At 49.6% G+C, this 19,560-nt stretch overlaps 10 protein-coding genes across 10 annotated transcripts; 5 read left to right on the top strand and 5 right to left on the bottom strand.

Moving 5' to 3' along the window:
* Positions 1-1,377: 1,377 nt before the first annotated feature.
* BDV27DRAFT_158150 (uncharacterized protein) lies at positions 1,378-1,646 on the top strand (the record flags this gene model as incomplete). The annotated part of the gene is made up of 2 exons (XM_032072629.1): positions 1,378-1,572; positions 1,638-1,646. 2 exons carry the CDS (start codon positions 1,378-1,380, stop codon positions 1,644-1,646), a joined length of 204 nt encoding a protein of 67 aa, XP_031927169.1.
* Positions 1,647-2,431: 785 nt separating this feature from the next.
* BDV27DRAFT_158151 (putative MFS transporter) lies at positions 2,432-4,515 on the bottom strand (the record flags this gene model as incomplete). The annotated part of the gene is made up of 7 exons (XM_032072630.1): positions 2,432-2,665; positions 2,722-2,826; positions 2,955-3,656; positions 3,707-4,127; positions 4,192-4,262; positions 4,313-4,392; positions 4,440-4,515. The coding sequence occupies 7 exons, from the start codon at positions 4,513-4,515 to the stop codon at positions 2,432-2,434; spliced, it is 1,689 nt and encodes a 562-aa protein (XP_031927170.1).
* Positions 4,516-5,102: 587 nt separating this feature from the next.
* On the top strand, positions 5,103-6,014 carry BDV27DRAFT_145560 (GNAT family N-acetyltransferase; the record flags this gene model as incomplete). Its single annotated transcript, XM_032070426.1, has 3 exons — positions 5,103-5,145; positions 5,370-5,623; positions 5,685-6,014. The coding sequence occupies 3 exons, from the start codon at positions 5,103-5,105 to the stop codon at positions 6,012-6,014; spliced, it is 627 nt and encodes a 208-aa protein (XP_031927171.1).
* On the bottom strand, positions 5,858-7,704 carry BDV27DRAFT_117968 (Zn(II)2Cys6 transcription factor domain-containing protein). Its single transcript, XM_032064726.1, has 3 exons — positions 7,308-7,704; positions 6,916-7,244; positions 5,858-6,859 (listed from the first exon to the last, which is right to left on the bottom strand). The coding sequence occupies exons 1-3, from the start codon at positions 7,630-7,632 to the stop codon at positions 6,041-6,043; spliced, it is 1,473 nt and encodes a 490-aa protein (XP_031927172.1). The 5' UTR covers positions 7,633-7,704; the 3' UTR covers positions 5,858-6,040.
* Positions 7,705-8,081: 377 nt separating this feature from the next.
* BDV27DRAFT_145562 (Alpha/Beta hydrolase protein) lies at positions 8,082-9,786 on the top strand (the record flags this gene model as incomplete). Its single annotated transcript, XM_032070427.1, has 2 exons — positions 8,082-8,272; positions 8,331-9,786. 2 exons carry the CDS (start codon positions 8,082-8,084, stop codon positions 9,784-9,786), a joined length of 1,647 nt encoding a protein of 548 aa, XP_031927173.1.
* Positions 9,787-9,974: 188 nt separating this feature from the next.
* BDV27DRAFT_172565 (NAD(P)/FAD-dependent oxidoreductase) lies at positions 9,975-11,833 on the bottom strand. The gene is made up of 2 exons (XM_032075895.1): positions 11,007-11,833; positions 9,975-10,948 (listed from the first exon to the last, which is right to left on the bottom strand). Exons 1-2 carry the CDS (start codon positions 11,640-11,642, stop codon positions 10,037-10,039), a joined length of 1,548 nt encoding a protein of 515 aa, XP_031927174.1. The 5' UTR covers positions 11,643-11,833; the 3' UTR covers positions 9,975-10,036.
* A 358-nt stretch (positions 11,834-12,191) lies between these two features.
* Positions 12,192-13,262, top strand: BDV27DRAFT_172568 (DUF3237 domain-containing protein; the record flags this gene model as incomplete). Its single annotated transcript, XM_032075896.1, has 2 exons — positions 12,192-12,452; positions 12,507-13,262. 2 exons carry the CDS (start codon positions 12,192-12,194, stop codon positions 12,849-12,851), a joined length of 606 nt encoding a protein of 201 aa, XP_031927175.1. The 3' UTR covers positions 12,852-13,262.
* Positions 12,563-14,967, top strand: gmdB (general amidase GmdB; the record flags this gene model as incomplete). Its single annotated transcript, XM_032075897.1, has 4 exons — positions 12,563-13,403; positions 13,468-13,747; positions 13,800-14,675; positions 14,855-14,967. The coding sequence occupies exons 1-4, from the start codon at positions 13,098-13,100 to the stop codon at positions 14,965-14,967; spliced, it is 1,575 nt and encodes a 524-aa protein (XP_031927176.1). The 5' UTR covers positions 12,563-13,097.
* A 469-nt stretch (positions 14,968-15,436) lies between these two features.
* BDV27DRAFT_117983 (GIY-YIG nuclease family protein) lies at positions 15,437-17,668 on the bottom strand. The gene has a single exon (XM_032064727.1). It carries the CDS (start codon positions 17,600-17,602, stop codon positions 15,719-15,721), a length of 1,884 nt encoding a protein of 627 aa, XP_031927177.1. The 5' UTR covers positions 17,603-17,668; the 3' UTR covers positions 15,437-15,718.
* Positions 17,669-18,879: 1,211 nt separating this feature from the next.
* BDV27DRAFT_145567 (uncharacterized protein) lies at positions 18,880-19,545 on the bottom strand (the record flags this gene model as incomplete). Its single annotated transcript, XM_032070428.1, has 1 exon — positions 18,880-19,545. One exon carries the CDS (start codon positions 19,543-19,545, stop codon positions 18,880-18,882), a length of 666 nt encoding a protein of 221 aa, XP_031927178.1.
* Between the last annotated feature and the right edge of the window lie 15 nt (positions 19,546-19,560).

Here is a 19,560-nt window from a genome sequence, read left to right on the forward strand (position 1 = left end):
TTAACGTTCACAGCAAAGTTAGACCCCAAGTGGATCTTGTCAACCTAGAATGTTTTTTTGAAACAAAGTGTGGCTGAGGTTGCATGAGGGATCCACAGTATCCTCAGATCCATATATTTTTCCATTCCAGAGTATGTTTTCAAATTTGCTTACAGAGCATTCGCGGAACCAGACCGCACTTGAGGTCCCACTCAATAAGGCTTCGGTTAGGGTCAACATTGACATAAACGGTTCACTGGATCTTACCCAGTCATTTTTCGCAACGTTTTACGTTATTTTAAGTTCGGAGGGAAGTGATGTTATGTCTTAACGTCTCTATCCTCTGCCAATGACACGCTGGCACAGTAACACATATGACCGACCGTCTGACTCAACTTTTCCTACGAGGGATATAGACGACAGCAATTTGTGGCTCCCATTTTCAGGGATACAGGTCACTGGAAGAGACATCAGTCTGAATACTACGTCTCCCCGCTATCTTGGCAGGCGAAAGGTGTGCCGTAACGAGTGTTGCTATGCCGTTATAATTTCGGGATATGCAGGGCAGCGCGCCTGTCAATTAGGTACTGGTCAGCATAACTGCCGACCAGAGTATACCTATGCTGTCTCACCATTTGGGCGCTTTGGTAGTAGAAATATCATCATGACACTATGGTCAAATCGCGTTAATATCATCGCCAACTCCTGGTAATTTTTAGCCCGAAAAGCCACCGGTTGATAAAGCTTCGTTTCTGTCGTCAGGAGAACTATCCCTTGGGCTTCTTGGGGTTATCATAGATGTCTGCCAAGGCTGAGCACTGCGAGGAGGTGCAAGTCATTCTTAGCCGATGAACATATAGCCCGTGCAAATAAACCTCCCCCTGGGCCTTGATATATCCAGTCTGATGAACTCCATTGAATGGCCAATAGTCCTGGATTAGTCTTTGGGTAGGCGTCGCAAGGCTGGAGTCTATTAATCTTAATGGTAGGGTGACACACGGGCCATCGTCCGACAAGTCTACGCCTTGAACGCCTCAAAGGCCACAAAGCAGCGGTTTACCGGGCGTCAAACTTTGGTTTCCTGTCCAACCAGCCCATATTCTGGGATTTGCTGGCCAGGCTGACCATTTGGTACACATAACTACTCGTGTAGCACAATATCATGAAGTTCAATGGACATGATTCTCCTCTAAGGAAAGTACAAACTTTCTAGTGCCCCGTTCAACAGCAGCACCCTCTTACTCGGGTATATATGGACAACAACTATAATCTGAACTCCGCTATATAGGATAGTCCATCTCCCGGCTACAGCAGTTTTCACATCATTTATCTCTCCATCTACCTCATCATCTCGTTTTGCTTCCTACGAGCTCTTCAACCAGCATCAGCTATCCCACCATGAAGACCAGCCTTATCTCCATAGTAATCCTTGCCGCAGTTGTAACTGCGGCTGTTGAATCCGGGGGACACTATAATACAAGCGATCTTCCCGAGATCGTGGTTACGCCTCCAAGTAATGACAATAGGCCTAGTGACAACACCGTCGGGCCGAATAATGATAACCTACTGGGACAAAATCGGATACTCTACGGTGTAAGTCATGGGATCAGTGTGATTATAAACCCCGCAGCTAATGTGTGAAAGATATGCGATACTAGGACGCGTAAATCGACTTGCAAAAGGAAGGTTGGGGACCAGTGGGTCAACATCAAGTGTCGTAATAAGGTGAGAGAACTCTCCAGGCTATTTCCTGCTAGACATATGTATTAACCCAGCAAGTGTACGGAGGGATCCTGTCGCTTTGACTCATCACAACGTAGTGAGCCTGCGGAGTGCGGCATTCCCAAACAAGGATGATGCTTTTCCGACCATTCCAAAGTATGCAAGGGAGAACCATTGATGAAGACACTGATGTAGGTCTTAAGGAGAAAGAAGGTTTATCATGGAGTCTCTAACATGCTCAAGTTTCAGGCTATGATGGTGTGACCTAGGCATGTTTCATCACTGTGAAGGCTGGCCGTTGTATCCAACCGTTAATAATTTTTAGGGGACTCTGCAAGACATCTGTGCGTCATTAGCATAGGCATGTACTGTACACCAAATGTCTCAGAAAGGACGGTGGTCCCCAAAGCTATGAGATCTACCGATATCACTTCCACTATTGTAGCCGTGGTAACAAGCTAGGGATTCTAATTTTCGTAGTTTTGCGAAATCCTCGTACATATAGCAACGCCACATAGGAGAAGAAGAGCTGATTCAGTGTGTCCATCGCGTAACTTACCCTATGTAGTGAGGTTGAGTCTCAATATACTAATTCCGACGGTAATACGCAAATCCTTATGCTTATATTCTTGTCAATATAAAGGCGTCGGCATTCTCGTAACTGCACCTCAATAACATCCGCTGCAATCAATCCACAGGCTATATATGGTACCAAGCTATGGCCTACAAGTCAACCATTTCTACCAGACATCTGATAATATCGCTTTGCAGTCGCGCGTCGAATACGCTTTCCATACATGATCATGCCCAACAATGTCATTGTGACTCCCAGGCTGATAAACCCACAGGCGACAAACATCTTAGTCAAGCCGCTATGTTCCATCCAAGGGCTGATGGCAAATGGTATGCCAATGCTAAAAGCATTGCGAAGGAAGGCCACTCCCGTGAACGCATCGCCTGTTATCTGATAACTTGTTTAGCATGAATCAGCAGTGAGGGACACGCCAAGCTGCGGCTTACCTCCATATAACTATCGATAACTAAAGTTAGACATGCATCGCTGATACTGCCGAGCCCGAATCCAAAGAGTGCTCCTCCGATACTGGGTAAAATCCAGTGCATACCCTGCAAGATGTCAGTCCAATGCTGGGTAGTAGAGCACAACGGCTTGAGAGAAAGGAAAGCACGGGACAAATTCATTCGCGATCAATCGCGCAGAACTAAGGAAGGGAGGTCGCCTTTGCGAAACATACTCTGTCAATGGTTACTCCAAACATAATGAGACCACCGCACAAAGCCACTGCCGGGAGGTGTAGAATGTACAGGCGCATCTCTGGCTCGTAGTATCCGGAATTCCGTCGAGAAAAGTACTTAATCGACCAGTCTCCAAGGAAGCCACCGTAAAACGAGCCGATCAAGTTACCAATGAACGGACCAACACTCATATACCCGATTTGCTCGGGGGTGAACTCATATGGAGGAAGAGGGAATACAAGAGCGAGCACACTGGAAAGGATTGTAAGCCATATCACTCCGCATGCATATTGCAGACCACAGCAGAGGACCGCTGGAAACGTAAAGAGGATCTCGATGGGGCGAAAGAAGTAAGGCCAGATGGGCTCCGGTGTATAGGTTACCAATGACAGTCTCTGAGTCCATGTCTGCATAGGGATCGTGTGATCTAATGGAGGACCACTGACGCTATGCTCCTCAGCTCTGGTAGCGCTTTTGATAAGTGATTTGTTGCTAGGCTCATCACCAGAAATTTGGTGCACTCCGTTCGCAGGCCTAGCGGTGGGTGTGACTCCTTCGATCGTAGGAGTATACTTTGACTCCTCGTAAAAGACGAGAAAAAGTCCAAATATAACCGCATTAAAGATGCCCATGGTACGGTAGGACCATCGCCAACCCTGTCTTGTTGCCTGAGCCCCAGCAGCCATAGGGGTGAGAAAGCTCTAACATGATTTTAGTAGAGTGAGTACGGAAGTCGATGAAGAAGCCTTACTCCAACCATCATCATGGTCATGTACAACGCATTCATTCCGCCACGGTGATGGACGAAGAAGAGGTCTGCAATCTGATGATAAGAGTTGTAAGCCCATCGTTCCTGGGGAGAGGTTACTGGAAAGCTCACGGTGATCTGAGCAATCGCCTCATTCGTTGCTCCAGCGAGGCCCTGTAGGAGGTTGGTGATATACAGCTCCGCGAGGGTTTTAATCTCTGCTCCCCAAAAGGAGGTGACCAGCATGAGCGCCGTGGAGATTAAGTACACTGGTCGTCGGCCAAATTTCTTCGCAAAGGGAATGAAAAATACACATCCCACTGCGAGTCCAACGAAGTTAACCGACATAGCATTGTTTAACTGTGCGTAAGTAACGTCTAAGTCGACCACCATCAACTGCCAGAATATCTGTTGGATGGAGAGCCTATTCAACGAAACCAGATTAGTTCGTTCGTTCATGGTATATAAGACATTAGGGGACCACAGACGCTGTGAAAATAAGACAGGTTACTGCTAGTACGAGGGTGAAATTGCATGCCTTGCGTGCAGTGCTCCAATTCTGGATTCCTCATCAGTAGGCGACGTTCCTGTCGGGGAGGCCAGACTTACCAATGGCTCGTTAGGGTCACTGGATGGAAATGGGCTCAGAACAATCCCTCGTCGCCCATGAGTCTCATCTCTATCATTATCTACGTGTATGTCAGAGGGTTTCCCGTCGAAGTAGAAAGGACCTTACCTTTGATAAGAAGAACAGTTCCTGGGGGAGTATCATGATCGGTTAAAGCAATTCCGGACACGTCGCCGTCCGCCATCAATAACTGCTGCTGAATAGACGTGGTATACACTGGAAGCTGAAGGTTTGTGCTGTTCGATCATAGATTACTTCAAGGACTGGCGTTCATAATAAACAATCTGTCCCATGGCTATTCTGGTCTCCTATCTGGCCCCGTTGCCACTAGGATATGGCTGATAAGAGCTTGATGCCACAAACGCAAGCATTGAAATGCGGGGAAGCCAATAAGGATCAGCAACTGATAAAGCCCCCGACGTAGCCGGGGTCTAGGCAAAGGTTAAGTGAACTTATTTCATGTAGAAAAAGCTGAGAAGCCGAAGTTGGGTCGACCTGCCTAAAGCGGAATCGCTTTAGTGATATCTCTTCGAGTCGATCATCCACCGGCTCTTCTTCCATTTGTTCATCACGCCGAGCTGGCAGGTTTGGAGATAAATAGCTATAATATGAGCCTCGATAAAGGTCTGCGCATTATTTCGGCATCTACAGTTGATACGGAAGCCGTACTCCAGCGTTAAAGGACTCTCTGCATAAAACTATATCGGTTTCAGAGAACGGCAACGTTCCATGTGCACCAGTTATCAAATTCATACTTGAATATAGGATCACATGGCCAGCCAATCCTCTTTAGCACTATTCGAAGCACAGGACGGTAACTCATTCCCATTTGACCTGAGAGCATAATGGCCAACACGGCATACTCACAGCTCTCCTATCTAGACCCTTCGTCCGTATCGGCGGTCGCCCAGACGATAACCCTTTCATTCGTCGGAGATCCCTTGATCCGATGGCTGCGTCCTAGAGCAGGCCCCTGGTCAACGCAACAGCATGAAACGAACAAATGGCAATATCGTCGCGTACAGCAAGCAATATTAGAAGGCATCGTGCTCCGATCTACACCAGCAACACAGTTGGCACAGGAGATTCCGACAGGCGGCCAGCAAAAGAATATCCCAGCTTCTATCCGCGGAATGGATGACGGGAATGAGGGACCTGAAGCGGGAACAGTGGCTTTCTTATTTCCTCCAAAGGGCCCACAAACATGGACATTGAGCAAAATGGTCCTTGCAGTCAAATTGTGGTTCCTGAGCTGGTTAGACCCAGTCTCGGACAACGGGGCTGATGAAAAGGTATGCGGTTATCGCTCCACCCTTTTCAACAGATTGAGGATGTTTTCCTAAGCCTTTGCAGCGCGTCGAAATCCTGCTCGGCGCACATGACATGGCGCTGAAGATGATAACAAACCGATACAATATCCAAGACCCGTGGTATTTAGAAGTCGTAGCAGTTCATCCCTCCCTTCAGGGGCGAGGGTTAGGAAAAGTTATGATGGAGCGCATCCTGGATTATGTCGGCCATGCACCAATCGTTCTGGAATGTACAGCTGAGCGGAATGTAGGATTTTACACCACATTTGGGTTTGAGGTTGTCGAGAAAGTCGAATTTGCTGACAGTGGTGGAGCTGTCAGTTGCTGGTTCATGCTACGGCGAGCGACGCAGAAGGAAGACAGTGGTTCATAGTAGTTGCCAGTTTCATAAGTGCTCAGTTATAGAAGCCCAATTTCCATTCCACGAACCAAAGCGAGTTCGTGCGCGTTTACCATGTTATGGTGGTGTACCCACCATTCCTCAAGGACCTCTAATAATAGCTCAAAATCTCTCTCAAATCCATATGGATGGTCATATGTGGATAGACAACATCGAAGCACATCTTTAAATTCAGGTTGCGCATTGATGATGTCTGCCTGTAGCCCTGCGATAAAGGCAGGATACTTGATCGCGTTGATAATCAACGATCCAGCAACCTCTGTCTCGGTAAACGCTCTACGAAGGGCGTCCAGATGGCTCACAATACGGGAGACAATAACGGTAGTGGTCGGTAGGATAATGGGGCGACTGCTTGCCCCATTCGCTTCCACGGTGGTTCTTGTCAGTGTGCCACTGAGTTGGGAAATCAACAGTAAGTGACCGTCTCTGATAGCCAACATCCCGGCTAGTCGATACGCTTCCCACAGCTGGTGCTGGGATAGACTACCTGGACTACCCGGCCAGTTCCAAAAGTCCTCCTCAGTAGCCCCATGACCAATACACGAGATAATATCTAGCAAAGACCTCGGCAGGCCACTGACCACCTCCACTTCGTCCCCGAGGGGGTGCTGCAAGGACACTCGGTCGCGACAATGCTGTCGCCAGAAGCCAAGAGAGGTGCTTCGACCCACGGTAAATGTTGGTAAATCCATGACTCCCATCACTTCTAATAAGTGCGTGCGGAATTCCGTTCGCTCGCCGAGACCATACAGTCCATGTGCCTGCAGGATACCGTACATTCCGTGCAGGTGCATCGTCCATGGCATGGCATGCATAAGCTATAGCATAAGCCTGCTGTTAGCGCGGCATGGATATACAAGTTGATTTAACGCACCCCAATGCTGCAGAGCAGCAATCCCGCCGTGAAGGTGCCATCCTCCAAATATGCCACATTGCTTGATAGTTCTGTGCGGAACAAATTCAAGGCTAAGTCGAAATGTTCATAAAAGTGAGGCTTCGCATTTGGCTTGAGGGAAGCCTGTAGCGCCACACAGATTGCGTACAAGGAGCTTGACTGTTGACACAAGATCGGCAGCCTCGATTCGAGGAGATTTCGCTCATCGTTGACCGAGGTTGAATGAAGGATATTGATTCCATACGAAAGAAATTCTTCAAACAATCGATCTTGTTCGTTCGATCGTACATCGGCAGTCCGTTCGGCTACTGTTTCTACCTTAGTCTTGTGTTACGACGAACGAGAATAGTGACTGGTGCATGTCCAACTACCTGTGCTACCTCGCTGGGGACGATAAGAACCTGCCTCGGCCTTACCATTGCCGCCGTTGTCACGCTTTCGGCGCCTTTCTCGACTCAGATCGCGTCGCCTGCCTTTGACTCGAGGAGGAATGGAAGCCTCCACTGGCTCTTCGGCGCCAGTAAATCGGCCACGCGACGCAATGCCAGTTCCCCACCGTAGCCTTATCTCATACCCTTCGCAGGAGACTCCACGGCTACTGCACGCCTTGCATATTGGTCGGGTCCGGTCGCATTTCCTCCTGACTCGTTTACAGGTCCAGCATCCGTCGTGAGACCGATGGCGTGGGGTCGACATGCCGAACAAGGAAGTTAAACTGATCAGGATCAGTTCGATAAAGAGCTCCTGACTTAAAACCGCACAGTAAGGGGGTGGCGGGCGAGACCAGGATTGTGGGGCGGACGATTTATCGTTAAGGGTGGAGTTTTTATCAGGCCAAGTGGAGTTCATGCGATTCTTTTCCGCAACGCGTCCACCTTCCATATATGGTCTAGAGCCTGAGGCCTCCACATTCGCTCGTTCACCAGGTTGAACACTGGAATGACTGAGTATGGGGTGGCAGTAAGTATGACTTGGATAGATCCTCGGGTTGACTGATTTTGTTATAGTAGTCGTAGCTAGATTCACAATCCTAAATAAATAAATAGTGTATGGTATCCATTAAGTTAGTATATCACCTTTCGGCCAGATATATATATTTCTCTAACCCTAAGAAGCAGTAAGTACTACTACCTTCCTCAGCAATCATGTCGTTCCAATCTCCTGTTTCCAAATGTTCCACTGTTCTTCCCTCCCTCGGAAGGTTGGAAGGCTTCCAATATGCCAATGGTGTACAACAGTACTGTGGCATACCTTACGCGTCCCTTGAGAAACGGTGGACTCGATCGCATTTAATGACGCAGTGGCCCAACAACTACCACGATGGAACAAAACTCGGGTATGACCATCGCGCAAGCTCCGATAGGACTCAATGGCTGATTACACACGCAATATAGAAGCGACTGTCCCCGACCGAGGATTGAAGGAGATGACTCGGATGATCTCGTACCAGTTCCTCCAACGGCCCATTTTGGAGTGCCTCGAACGGACGAGTTGTCGGGACTCGTGATGAACATTGTCTTGCCTTGCACCCCCGGATCAAAGAAGTTTCCCGTCATGGTGTACGTTCATGGCGGTTCACTACTGTACGGTGGTGCTAACCTGCCCATCTTTGATGGCGTCAATCTCGTTTCTCAAAGCATGGAAATCGGGATGCCTATCGTCTGCGTCAACTTCAACTATCGAGTCGGATTAGGTGGCTTTCTTGCTAGTGTGGCAATCCAGGAGGAGCTCCAGCGCGATGGCCATCAAGGCTGTGGGAACTTTGGATTTACCGATCAACAAGTGGCATTCGAATGGGTTCAACGTTATATCGGCGATCTCGGTGGCAACCCTGACCGGGTTACTGCCGTCGGAGAGTCAGCAGGTGGCATCTCCATTAGCAACCAAATGGTAGCAGCGCATCCTCCTCCGTTCCACCGTGCGGTCTGCATGTCTGGACTCTCAGTCTCGATTCCAGCGTGGACAATGGAGCAACACGAGGAGTTGTTCCGGGCCGTCTGCCGTCATTTCAACATAGATCCATCACAATCAGACGTTTTGGACTGTCTACGGCGTATATCCCAGCAGGAACTAGCCAATGCAACTCCGATCATACAAGGTGTTCTGTCGGGCACAGGGAACCCATGTCTCGATGGTTGGTTCTATGGCCGGGACCCGCGCGAGATACATGAGCTACCGCAGTGGGTTGAAGCTTTGATGTTAGGAGACACCTACCACGAAGGGGTTATCTTCCACTTGAATCTACTGAACGACAGTTTCGCAAGTATTCGAGACACACTAAATCAACATATGCCCCTTGATGAGACTGATACTATCTTGGAGGAGTATGAGATACAGCCTGACTTACCACAGGATGTCCTCCTGAGACGGGTAGAACACATGTGTGGTGATGTAGTTTTCAAGATTCCCAACTACGCGACGGCACTTGCTAGTCACCGTTTGGCAAAGGAAAAGGCTGTGTTCGAATATCATTTTGACCAGCGTTCTCGGCTGAAAAACGCACTCGAGGGAACCGCGTACCATGCTCATGAACTTCTTTACCTGTTTGGGAACCTGGACAATGAGCTCTCTACGGAAGAGCGCGCAATGGCGCGCGACTTTGCTGGAGCTTGGATCAAATTCACTTACGGCTATTCACCATGGGAAGGTTCGGGGAGACACTGGAAAGTGTGGGGTCCTGAGTCAGTCCAGGCAGTAAAGAATGAAGAGGAGGACGAGGAAGCTCGGTCATACTCGCGTATGAAAAGGCTACTGGCGATGGACTATGGAGAGATGTGGAAACGGTGGCTGAACGGAGTAGACGCCTTGGTGAACAAGCGTATGAATATGGGGAAGAATTATCACTCATAATGTTTGAATTATTGTTACCAACCGAGACACACTTAATCTTAGCAGAGATGTTATATTACTATACTATCCCACGAGAAATCGAGCCACGACTTGTAATTTGTATGATGATATAATATCCACTTCTAGAATAGAAATTCAAGTGAAACAATCATTAAGCAATCAGTTGATGTACTATGGGGGATAGAGTGGTTAAATTGGAACATGATCGATCCAATCTGTATTTGACATGCTGACATCCAATGCAGCAGTGTTACAAATTTGAGGCCCTGTCGCCAACAAATCGTGTCAACCCAGCTTTCTTCAGTCTCTCTTCAGTAAGCAGCATCTGCTCTGGGAACCAAGATAGATAATCAGGCTTCAACTGGTGCTCTCGATCGCTGGCCAACACCATCTGTGCCACAGCCTTTCCGCTTAACCAGGCCTGCACCATACCTTCTCCGCTAAATCCACAGCAGACCCACTGAGCACCGTCAGCCTTTGTCGTTTCTGCAGCATGGCTCACAGACGATGGTAGCTGTCCGACCCACGGAAGGCCATCACTACTGAATCCCATGTTTCCTGTCCACATATGTTCCACACACGAACCTGCGACGTGACCCCAATTCTCATGGCCGAAGACCGCACTTAACACACCGGACAGATGAATATTGCAAGGCAGGCTCAGTTCAGAGTCGGTTGCGATACCCAGATCGGCAAGCCCACCGTTTCGACCTTGAGCAAAGCCACCACCAAGCATCATCTTTCCGCTGGACTCGCCTGCAGGGGGTAATTGTGTCAGGTAATCGAAACCGCGGTCGTAGTTGAAGAGCCATGAATGTTCTGTTGCTTGACAAATAAATTTAGAGCCGGGGTTTTGGGCGGACATCTGTCCTCGAACAGGGTAAACGTGGCCTCTTAGCTCAGGGACAAGGTGTCCAACATGAGCGTTGGTACAGTGGATAACATTCCGGGCGCGCAGGATTCCTCTCGGCGTCTGTACGGTATACCGTAAAGGTGAGGTGGCGTCAGTCGAGACTTGAACCACCGGCGTGTTGGTCTCGATTAGAAAGTTTCCTGCGTTTTTTCGTCGCAGTTCTTCCAACACACCGGTGACCAGTTTATAAGGCCATAGGGCTCCGGCTGGTCCTGCAACAACCCCCATAGCATGGGGAAGGCACCATTCCTGAAATTATATCGTCAACCTTCAAGCGCTCTTCCAATAGTACAAGGCTGCAACAAACCTTGGGGATTTCGCTCTTCTCAAGTAATTTCCATTCGGTTGATTCTGTAGGCATGCACCTCTTGAACCGTTTGATGCGTTGCACTGCGTCACGCCACCTTTCTTCATCGAAATACACACTGAGAAACTCCACTTTTCTCGCCTGCGTTTCCTTTGTTAATCCATACTTGTCCGCAACCGTCAGAATCTCCTCCAGATGGGCCAGCCGGAACCGTGTCAATGCCTTTGCCGCTTCCAGCCCATAGTGTGCTTCCCAATCGGTAAACTCTTCAACCGTTTCCAGAATATGGCCTCCATTGCGACCCGTTGCGCCAGTGCAAGTGTCTCGTGCTTCCAGCATTACAACTGCGGGTATCCCCTTATCTATCTTACCAAGCTGGTCAGATTCCTCCAGCAGGGTGCGTGCAATCGAAGCACCTGTGATGCCAGACCCAATGATTACAACATCAGCCTCTTGAGGCAGGTCCGGCGATTGCATGTTGGCCAGCTGCGGGTGCGGATCTTTGAGCCAAAAGGAAGAGGTGCTCTCGCGGAGTGGTCCTGGTATTCCTGGATCGGCGAGAATACGGTGGAGGGCATCTTGTCTGTCCTTGATGGGAATGCCAGCGTCGGCGAGGAGAGCCTGTACAAATGCCATGATAGAAACCTTAGAAATAATGACCACAGAAAAGAATGCAGAATATTAAGCACAACCCAGAGAGGAGGCGAAGGGTTACTGTTTACAACATTATATACGCAAGCCGCAGTATATCAAATGGAACATGATGATGCATTTCATCCCATGTTCCCTAATTTCACGCCTATTGTCAGGCAATCCGCGGCGGTTCGCCAGCACCACGGCAGTGTATCGGCATCTCATTCTAGGGCGATGATATCGGTCGAGGCCCTTCACCTTCAGCTATCTGGCGTCAACCTGCCTTTCTGGACGTATTGTTACTCCAAGTGGGGGTGGAGAGACCAGCTGCCGTCGATCATTGCCGGGAAATAGCGTGGGCGTCGACCTTCCGCTTATAGCTAGTGAAGATCTAGTATAGATTGATATCGGCATGAGGGAATGCGCCAGGCATCTGCTTCACTCCAGGCACCCCCTTCAAGTATATTAAATAGCAGATTGAGAGCAGGGATTGTGAATCCAACATCATCCATTTCGATATCTTAATCAAGGACTCTGCCCAGAACAGCCAACATGACTTTGTCGAAGCCTGCTGACTCCCCAGGAAACGGCTTTTACCCCAATAGCCCACCCATGCGACGACCTGGGCTATCATTTATTTATCGACTGGAGTGCGACATTGATCCCCAAGAAATTGACGTCGGAGCGCCTCATGGGGCTGGAGTGATCCGGAGTGTTGCGAATATTGCCGGCGGGACCTTTAGAGGGCCGTCGATATCAGGGACGGTCCTTCCGGGCGGAGCAGACTGGGCAACGGTCATTGAAGGGACCCACGTAAGCTTCTCAATTCCCCAGAATCCACCCAGTAAAGCTCATACGATTCTTTAGTCCATGACCCTCGATGCACATTATACGGTCAAAACCGACGATGACTGTTATCTCTACATCCGGGCGCACGGTCTCTACCGTCCTGGCCCAGGCACCGAGTATGCGAAACAGGTCGAGAAGGACCCGGCCCTCCGACCTCCTCCCACTGTGACCCAAGATGACGTGGAATTCTTCTCACACCTGCGAATCGAAACAGGCCCAGGGAAGTACAACTGGTTGAACGGCTTAGTGTGTGTTGGAGTTATGAGCTGCGAGAACGATCGCATCCTGATTGATGCCTATTACTTGACCAATTTCGAAGATTCTCAGCCAGAGGACGTGATGGCACGGAGGAACGCCCGTTAAGCAATAGATCACTATGTTATCAAGAGATTGCCTCCGTATCTCCTCAGATAAGCCCGTAATCGATAAACCGAGGTATAACCATCCCAATGCGGAAGGTAGACGCGCTTCGGCCGGCAAAGGATTGTGCTCCGGAATAGTGTAGATGTTCTCCTCACGCGGAGCAACTTGGCACTAAATCTATTCGGCTATATAGATTGTCTTGGCCCGGGCCTTGTATCTTCACATCACTGACATTGACTAACAGAGATGGGCGAAAATACTGCGACAAAGTGCAACTGGGAGACCAGGGTGGCGGAGAAGCGCGAACAACTGGAGCTGCAAATTCCCCAAGACTGGCGTCTGAATGCCACATTTCTATCCACGCTCCCATCAAATGGCCACCTCGTAGAAGCGGACATCCCACGTCATAGTGGACTCCTCTCCGACGAGGAGTTGGATATCACGGAACAGTACACTGCGGCACAGTTGCTGCAGAAGCTTGCCTGGGGTGAGGTGACCTCGCTCGCAGTGACCACGGCTTTCTGCAAACGGGCAGCCATAGCCCAGCAATTGGTAGGTGTAATCGACCCGGTCAATGTCTTGTAGGGCGACCCGTAATACTAAGGGCTGCCTCCAGACGTCATGTCTGACAGAACATTTCTTCAACAGAGCGCTCGAGCGTGCACAATACCTGGATGATTATCTGAAGCGAGAGAAACGGATCATGGGCCCATTGCACGGCTTACCAATCAGTCTCAAAGATAGCTTCTGCATCAAGGGGATTCAAAGTACGGTGGGATATGTCTCATTCTTGGAGAACCCACCAGCGGAAACAAACTCTTCTCTGGTGGATCTGCTACTCGACTTAGGTGCGGTCCTTTATGTTAAGACCAATATTCCGCAGACGATGATGGTAGGTGCCTTTTCGGAGTCCTGGATTATCTTATCTGACACGTTATGCTTAGACAGGCGATTCAGAGAATAACATCTACGGTCGCACATTGAACCCACACAATACAAGCCTGACGGCCGGAGGCTCCTCCGGTGGTGAAGGAGCTCTCGTGGCCTTCCGGGGCTCAATCCTCGGCGTTGGAACTGATATCGCAGGCTCTATCCGAATTCCGTCGCTTTGCTGCGGTGTTTATGGGTTTAAACCCACCGCAGACCGTATTCCATTCGGTGGACAGGTGTCGGGGGCAATCGAAGGCGTGCCCGGCATAAAGCCCGCGGCAGGGCCACTGGCTCAGTCGTTAGATGACATCGAGTTGTTCATGTCAACTATCCTCAAAGCTGAGCCCTGGCGATATGACGTGACTACAATTGGGTCGCCCTGGGTGATGACTCTGAAATTGCCGTCGTTATTAACCATCGGAGTCCTCGGCGAAGACCCTGAATTCCCAATCCATCCTCCAGTGCGCCGAGCAATGGAGTCAGCAATCGCTGCATTAGCTAAGAAAGGACATAGAATAGTGCGGCTGGAATACGTGCCTTCACGAGGCGTGGCATACGCGAGTCGACTAGCCTTTCAGTATTTCACTTATGGACCACACGTCGATCACATCGCTGCCAGTGGAGAGCCATTAGTCACATCCGTCGCAAAATTAGCCAATCCAATGTTCACTGGGCCATTTCCTGTCGATCAGGAACTGGGAATTTTTGAGAAAATTGACGGACTCCATAACGCGCGAAACGCTTACGCTGAAGAATGGCGCAGGACATGGGTCCAACACGACATAGATGTTCTTTTAACACCTGGAGCCCAGAATACGGCCACGCCCCATGACACATATGGGTGGCCGCCGTACACGGTCATCTGGAACCTTCTGGATGTAAGTTCACAACTGTGTACGCTGAGATCGGTCTCTTCTCTCTAACGGTTTGCAGTACCCTGCGTGCATTGTGCCGTACAGCAAAGCTTCGAAGTCACTTGATCCAGACCCTATGCCAGTACATGACGGAGTTCAGCCGAGCTGTAGGTTCCCACCACACAGACCAGCGGACAATGATATGTTAACTCATTCTAGATGAACCTGACTCCGTCGATGGAGCTCCTTGTGCTCTTCAAATCGTAACGCCTCGCCACCAAGATGAGAAATGCCTTCTCTTTTCCCGATTGATCGATAAAGACATTCGATAACTAAATAGTTCTTTAAAAGGTGTCACAGGTGGTCAGATGTTAGAACATGAGCTTAGAATACAATGGTGTCTACCCACAGACCTTAACATTAGAATGATACCGGGTAATCGTAGTATAGACATATCAAAACGCAAGCCGCAGTTCTCTATCACAGGGTTCATTTATCTCAGTGGGCTGTTTTCATAGTATCCTCATCGGAAAAACGGAAACCAAATCTTGAATGCGAAATCTGCATCACATGAGGTGATTCTACGGTCAAAAACCATTTCGTATGGGTTGACTAAGCCCAGTACCAAAGGGACACTGTGAGTGATTGGGAAGCCTTTAATTGTCTCGTCACACCTCCGTCTCGCCGCACATATTGATCATCATCAGCCTCTACAGAGGTAACCCTAATATGTGTCATCTTCAGCGCCTTATAAGGTCCGAATCATGGTGCAGCTACAGATAGAGTCGCTATCTGGGGTCCCGGACCCCCGCACGCGGATGGCATGGGCAAGAGCCGCTGGTCTACTCTACAGAGACGACCGCACATCGCACAGATATACCCTGAAAATGCCGTAGCTATCCCATTCAGAATTTCTTCATGAAAACATGACAACACTCCCCATAGCACGTAGTTTGTCATCTCTGTCACACTTTATGTTAATTTGACATGTGGTAGAAAACAGATTATGCATGATAGCTGCAGCTCGGCATGAGTCTGTCCTTCCACAAAACACATCAGATGTACGTGAAGCCTCGATTGAGGTTACACCTTTTGGGTTGCGTTACTCCTCTCCTGGTGGGTGGTGATCCAGGTCGAATTTGGGGGTGATTCTGGAAGCCTTCGCCCGATGACTTCCTTCATGTCGTCCATGGTTTCTTTTTTGGGGCTGCTTATATCATTAAAAAGCTTTGTATTGGGGTGCTCCCCGGGAACCCACTTCTTCCGTGTGGTTTTAGATGTCCTCTGGGATTGGCTCGAGGCCGGTGTGGGTATTCCAGGTGACTTTGAGCTCGCACGCGCAGATTTTCTCGTGGGCAATGTAGTTCTTTTCACTCCCTGTGACAAGGTCTGATCGACAGAATTCATGCGAACCGTGGGTAGGACAAACAGCCGATAAGCGGCAGCACATGCCAAGTAAAACTCGAGTAATCTGGAGATATCGAGCGTGTGGTTCCATAACGAACATACCGTGAGGTAGAGACCTTTTCCAAGTAACACAACCAAGATCAGCTGAACGCTCGACGCAGAATCCCATGTACGACACACAAATTCTATAGAATCACTCATCCAGATAAGCTCCGTTTCATAGCACGGGAAGCGACCATAACAGGTCTGTAACAACAAGCGACCCCAGGCAAAAGGCACTTTTATTCGACAATCATACTCGAATATATCTTGGGCAGTGGGCTCGGTGAACCTCTGCCATCCTTCGCGGAGGCACGCCTGGCAAGCATTGTTACCGCGATGGTGTTTGTTACATTCAACGTCCGTACAGTGAAAAAGGCGTGAATAACCATCAAGAAGCACATTTAGCCGGTCAACCCAGAATGACCTAAGGTTCCCATCGTCGTTATACGGATCCTTCTCTATAAGCCACCGCGACCAAGAATCCAGAATATCCTGCCCATGCGCTGCCTTGCCCAAGAAGTACTCCCTGTGTTCCGCTCCACAAAAGCAATTGGGCTTGCACCGCAAATTTCTGAGTTCGGCGTGTGCTAGTCTCTCGAGTAGTTTATAGTCTCGCAATGCAGGGCTTTTTTTGGAGCTCCACCTCCGTAGCCGACATTGATTCTGATGCTGTTGAGTGCGCACTTTCACATTCCCTGAGTGTCCGATTTTATAGCACGGGCTCTGGGCCAAGGGATCATAGAAAATATATGCATAACCTTTCTTCGAATCTTTTTCTTGGGGTGGAGTCCACCCGCAGATCACATCGCGGATGGCGAATATGATTTCCTCGGTGCTACACAAGTCTGAGATACGTTCTGGTCCAGTTTGTCTCTGCTCCAATCCATGATCGGAAATGTCCGTCCTTGGTGTCTCTTGCTGACTCGGTAAAGAGAATGGCGACTCTGTTTCATGTGTTTCATGATCTGACGGATCGACTGAGTCGGTTTCCATGCTATCTGCAGACACCGAAATCAGATTTTGTCCATTGTTTTGAGCATGACTGGTCGACGCTGGGACATCCAGATGGGTGGTCACTGAAGGAATCCCTTTTTCATCCGGCTCATCATCCGGTATTTCTATTATGGGCACATTTTCCGGAATCCATACTGGTCGCTGTGGGGAGGTCTGACGCAAGATGGGGCTTGAACCATCGGGTGCCTTCGATCCTCGGGAGCAATGCTCTAAGAGCGATCGCTGTGGGTTTCGGTTCAGACTTTCTTCCGTCCCTTCACGGAGGTAAGCCTCTACCGTCTGGTCTCTGGTCGAGACACATGCGTGCGATGATTGGCTCCGTCGCGACAGCTCTTTCGCTTGCCGTCGAACCGCTACGCCTCGCGTGGGACTGTCATCCACAAGATTGCCAGTGGAGTCGCTTTCATCCTCCAGAAACTTTTCGACTGAACCTGGGGAAAGGTCAGAGAACGGTTTATCCTTATCGGAGTACGGATAGGAGCGTAATGGGGTGGAGAAGGCCATTTGTCGACTAAGCCCTATCAGGCGATGCGGGTGAGTTAGTAACTTACTAAAAAATATCACCACGACAACAGCACGTCGGGGCTTATTATATTCACGAATCGACCAGGGTCACGTATTCCCCAGAGTATCCTATTTTATAACCAGGGCGGTGTTCTACTCTGACAGAAGGCTGTGTTGCTGATCCGAGCCTTGCGTGATAGCAAGGCTACTGGCATGTTTACTGGAGGGATATGGCTTGGAGCATGGATGTCGAGGTCACGAGGATAGTAGTTCAAACACTGGTCGCATATCTTTGCATGCGCACTTTGCCCGTTCTGATCACCAGCGCATATTCCTCGTTGGCTCGCTGTGGCTGAGTTGGGGAATGTAACAAGACTAAGAACGAAGATGCAGTACAATTGGAGATGGAAGGACGGTAGGAGATCAAAAGTCCTCCGTCGCTATGCCCGAATAGGCACGTTTGCGAGTCATGTTCTGTTTGCAACGTTTGTCTCTTAGACGAGCCTGAGGCAATGTTTCGCTCCTTTTTCTGTTCTTTAGGTTGTCGTTGATTATTTTTAGTTCTTCTTGCTCTTTTTTTTCTTCTCTCGTCTTGTTGCCCAACCCCTGCTAGTCCCGTTATGGAAGGTAACATTGTACTTAGCAGTACCTGGTAAACGATATGGTAAAAGGATGCAAGGTAAACCTATTGTTAGAGATTTCCTTATCTCTCCTATTTTCCTTTTTTTTTTTCTTTTTTTCTTCAATTCCATTTTATTTATTCGCCCTTCCCCAGTTTCAAACCCAACATCCAACCACTGGTAACAAAAGTAGGGCTTAGCCACTGGACCCTGGGATCTCGGTTCTCGATCCGCCAAGTGCTCTTATCTGATCCACAACCAAAAATCTACCCACGGTCATTCCTTTGGCTAGCAGCAGAAAGAAAGATCGGGACCCCCGCTCCCCATCAGAAGTACTAGATTTAGTATTTACACAAAACCCCTGATACGCTGTCAAGCCGGGTGGGTCTCTTCAGGATCGTCTTCATTGCCAAATATGTATTTCAACTTTTAGTTCTATTTACATCGCTCGTGGTTTCATCGTGGAACCATATCTCGTAAGGAAAAGGGTTGGAGTCGCCGGGCAACCACGCCGCGGGATGTAACATAGCCACGGAACGTCTCCGACATCCAGTGCGACGAGTTTGAACCGATCGCAATTGCCACAGCGATGCGAGGATGGTCTCCATCGTACCACCAGAGGGACCCAGAACACCAAGGGCAGGTCCTCGCGAGAACTTAGTTGACCCAGGAGTAACTGAGCACGGGAACCTCAAAGGGCTCCGCAGTACAAGTCGCATTGAAGAACTCATCATGGATGCAGTTCAAAGTGAAATCGGTGCTGCCGGAGTAGGTAATCTTGCTACCATTGGCGCACTCCAGCGCATGGCCACCGCCCAGCACGTAGTCCATATGACCAGTCGACTTCTCCTCGTTGGAGCTGCCGTAGAACGAGACGATCCGGCCCAGGCCGCGGTCTGCATATCCGCAGTTGGACTCGCCATGTGCAATGTCGTGAACCCGGTAGCCGATGTAGGTATCGCCGCAGTGCAGGCCATCCTCAAAGTCGATGGCCAGCGTCTGGGGAGGGCCGTAGCCCCAGGGCTGGTAATTGGGCATGCCCGTGTAGCAAACGTTAACCATGGTGCCATTGCACGTGTCCGGGTTAGGTTCGCACCAGTCCCGGCCACAAAGACAGCCCTTCGCGTTCTTGTCGACCTCGCTGTGAATGCAGTCCAAGCTGTGGGAGCCATTGAACCAGCGGAAGTCGTCGACCTTCCATGTCGGAATCGGACACCCTTCTGGAGGGGTGATAGAGCGAGGAGTGAGGGATCGTGTCTCGACAGACCGAGCGGTCACCGAGGAGGTGAGCGCCAACAGGCTAGTTAAGATGGCCGAGAACATGGTTTCAGCGAGGGT

This window comes from Aspergillus caelatus, assembly GCF_009193585.1.
Source record: "Aspergillus caelatus strain CBS 763.97 unplaced genomic scaffold BDV27scaffold_97, whole genome shotgun sequence".
NCBI classification, from domain to species: domain Eukaryota; kingdom Fungi; phylum Ascomycota; class Eurotiomycetes; order Eurotiales; family Aspergillaceae; genus Aspergillus; species Aspergillus caelatus.

Bases quoted from the DNA above. Each gene is read 5' to 3' on its own strand.
- BDV27DRAFT_117983 (XM_032064727.1), bottom strand. From the start codon at position 17,602: ATGGCCTTCTCCACCCCATTACGCTCCTATCCGTACTCCGATAAGGAT.
- BDV27DRAFT_172565 (XM_032075895.1), bottom strand. From the start codon at position 11,642: ATGGCATTTGTACAGGCTCTCCTCGCCGACGCTGGCATTCCCATCAAG. The intron at 10,949-11,006 runs GTTTGTTGCAGC...ATATAATTTCAG, and splicing joins AGAAGAGCGAAATCCCCAAG to GAATGGTGCCTTCCCCATGC.
- BDV27DRAFT_117968 (XM_032064726.1), bottom strand. From the start codon at position 7,632: ATGTCGACCCCACGCCATCGGTCTCACGACGGATGCTGGACCTGTAAA. The intron at 7,245-7,307 runs GTAGTTGGACAT...AGGTAGAAACAG, and splicing joins TCCCCAGCGAGGTAGCACAG to TAGCCGAACGGACTGCCGAT. The intron at 6,860-6,915 runs GTGCGTTAAATC...CTTATGCTATAG, and splicing joins TGCTGCTCTGCAGCATTGGG to CTTATGCATGCCATGCCATG.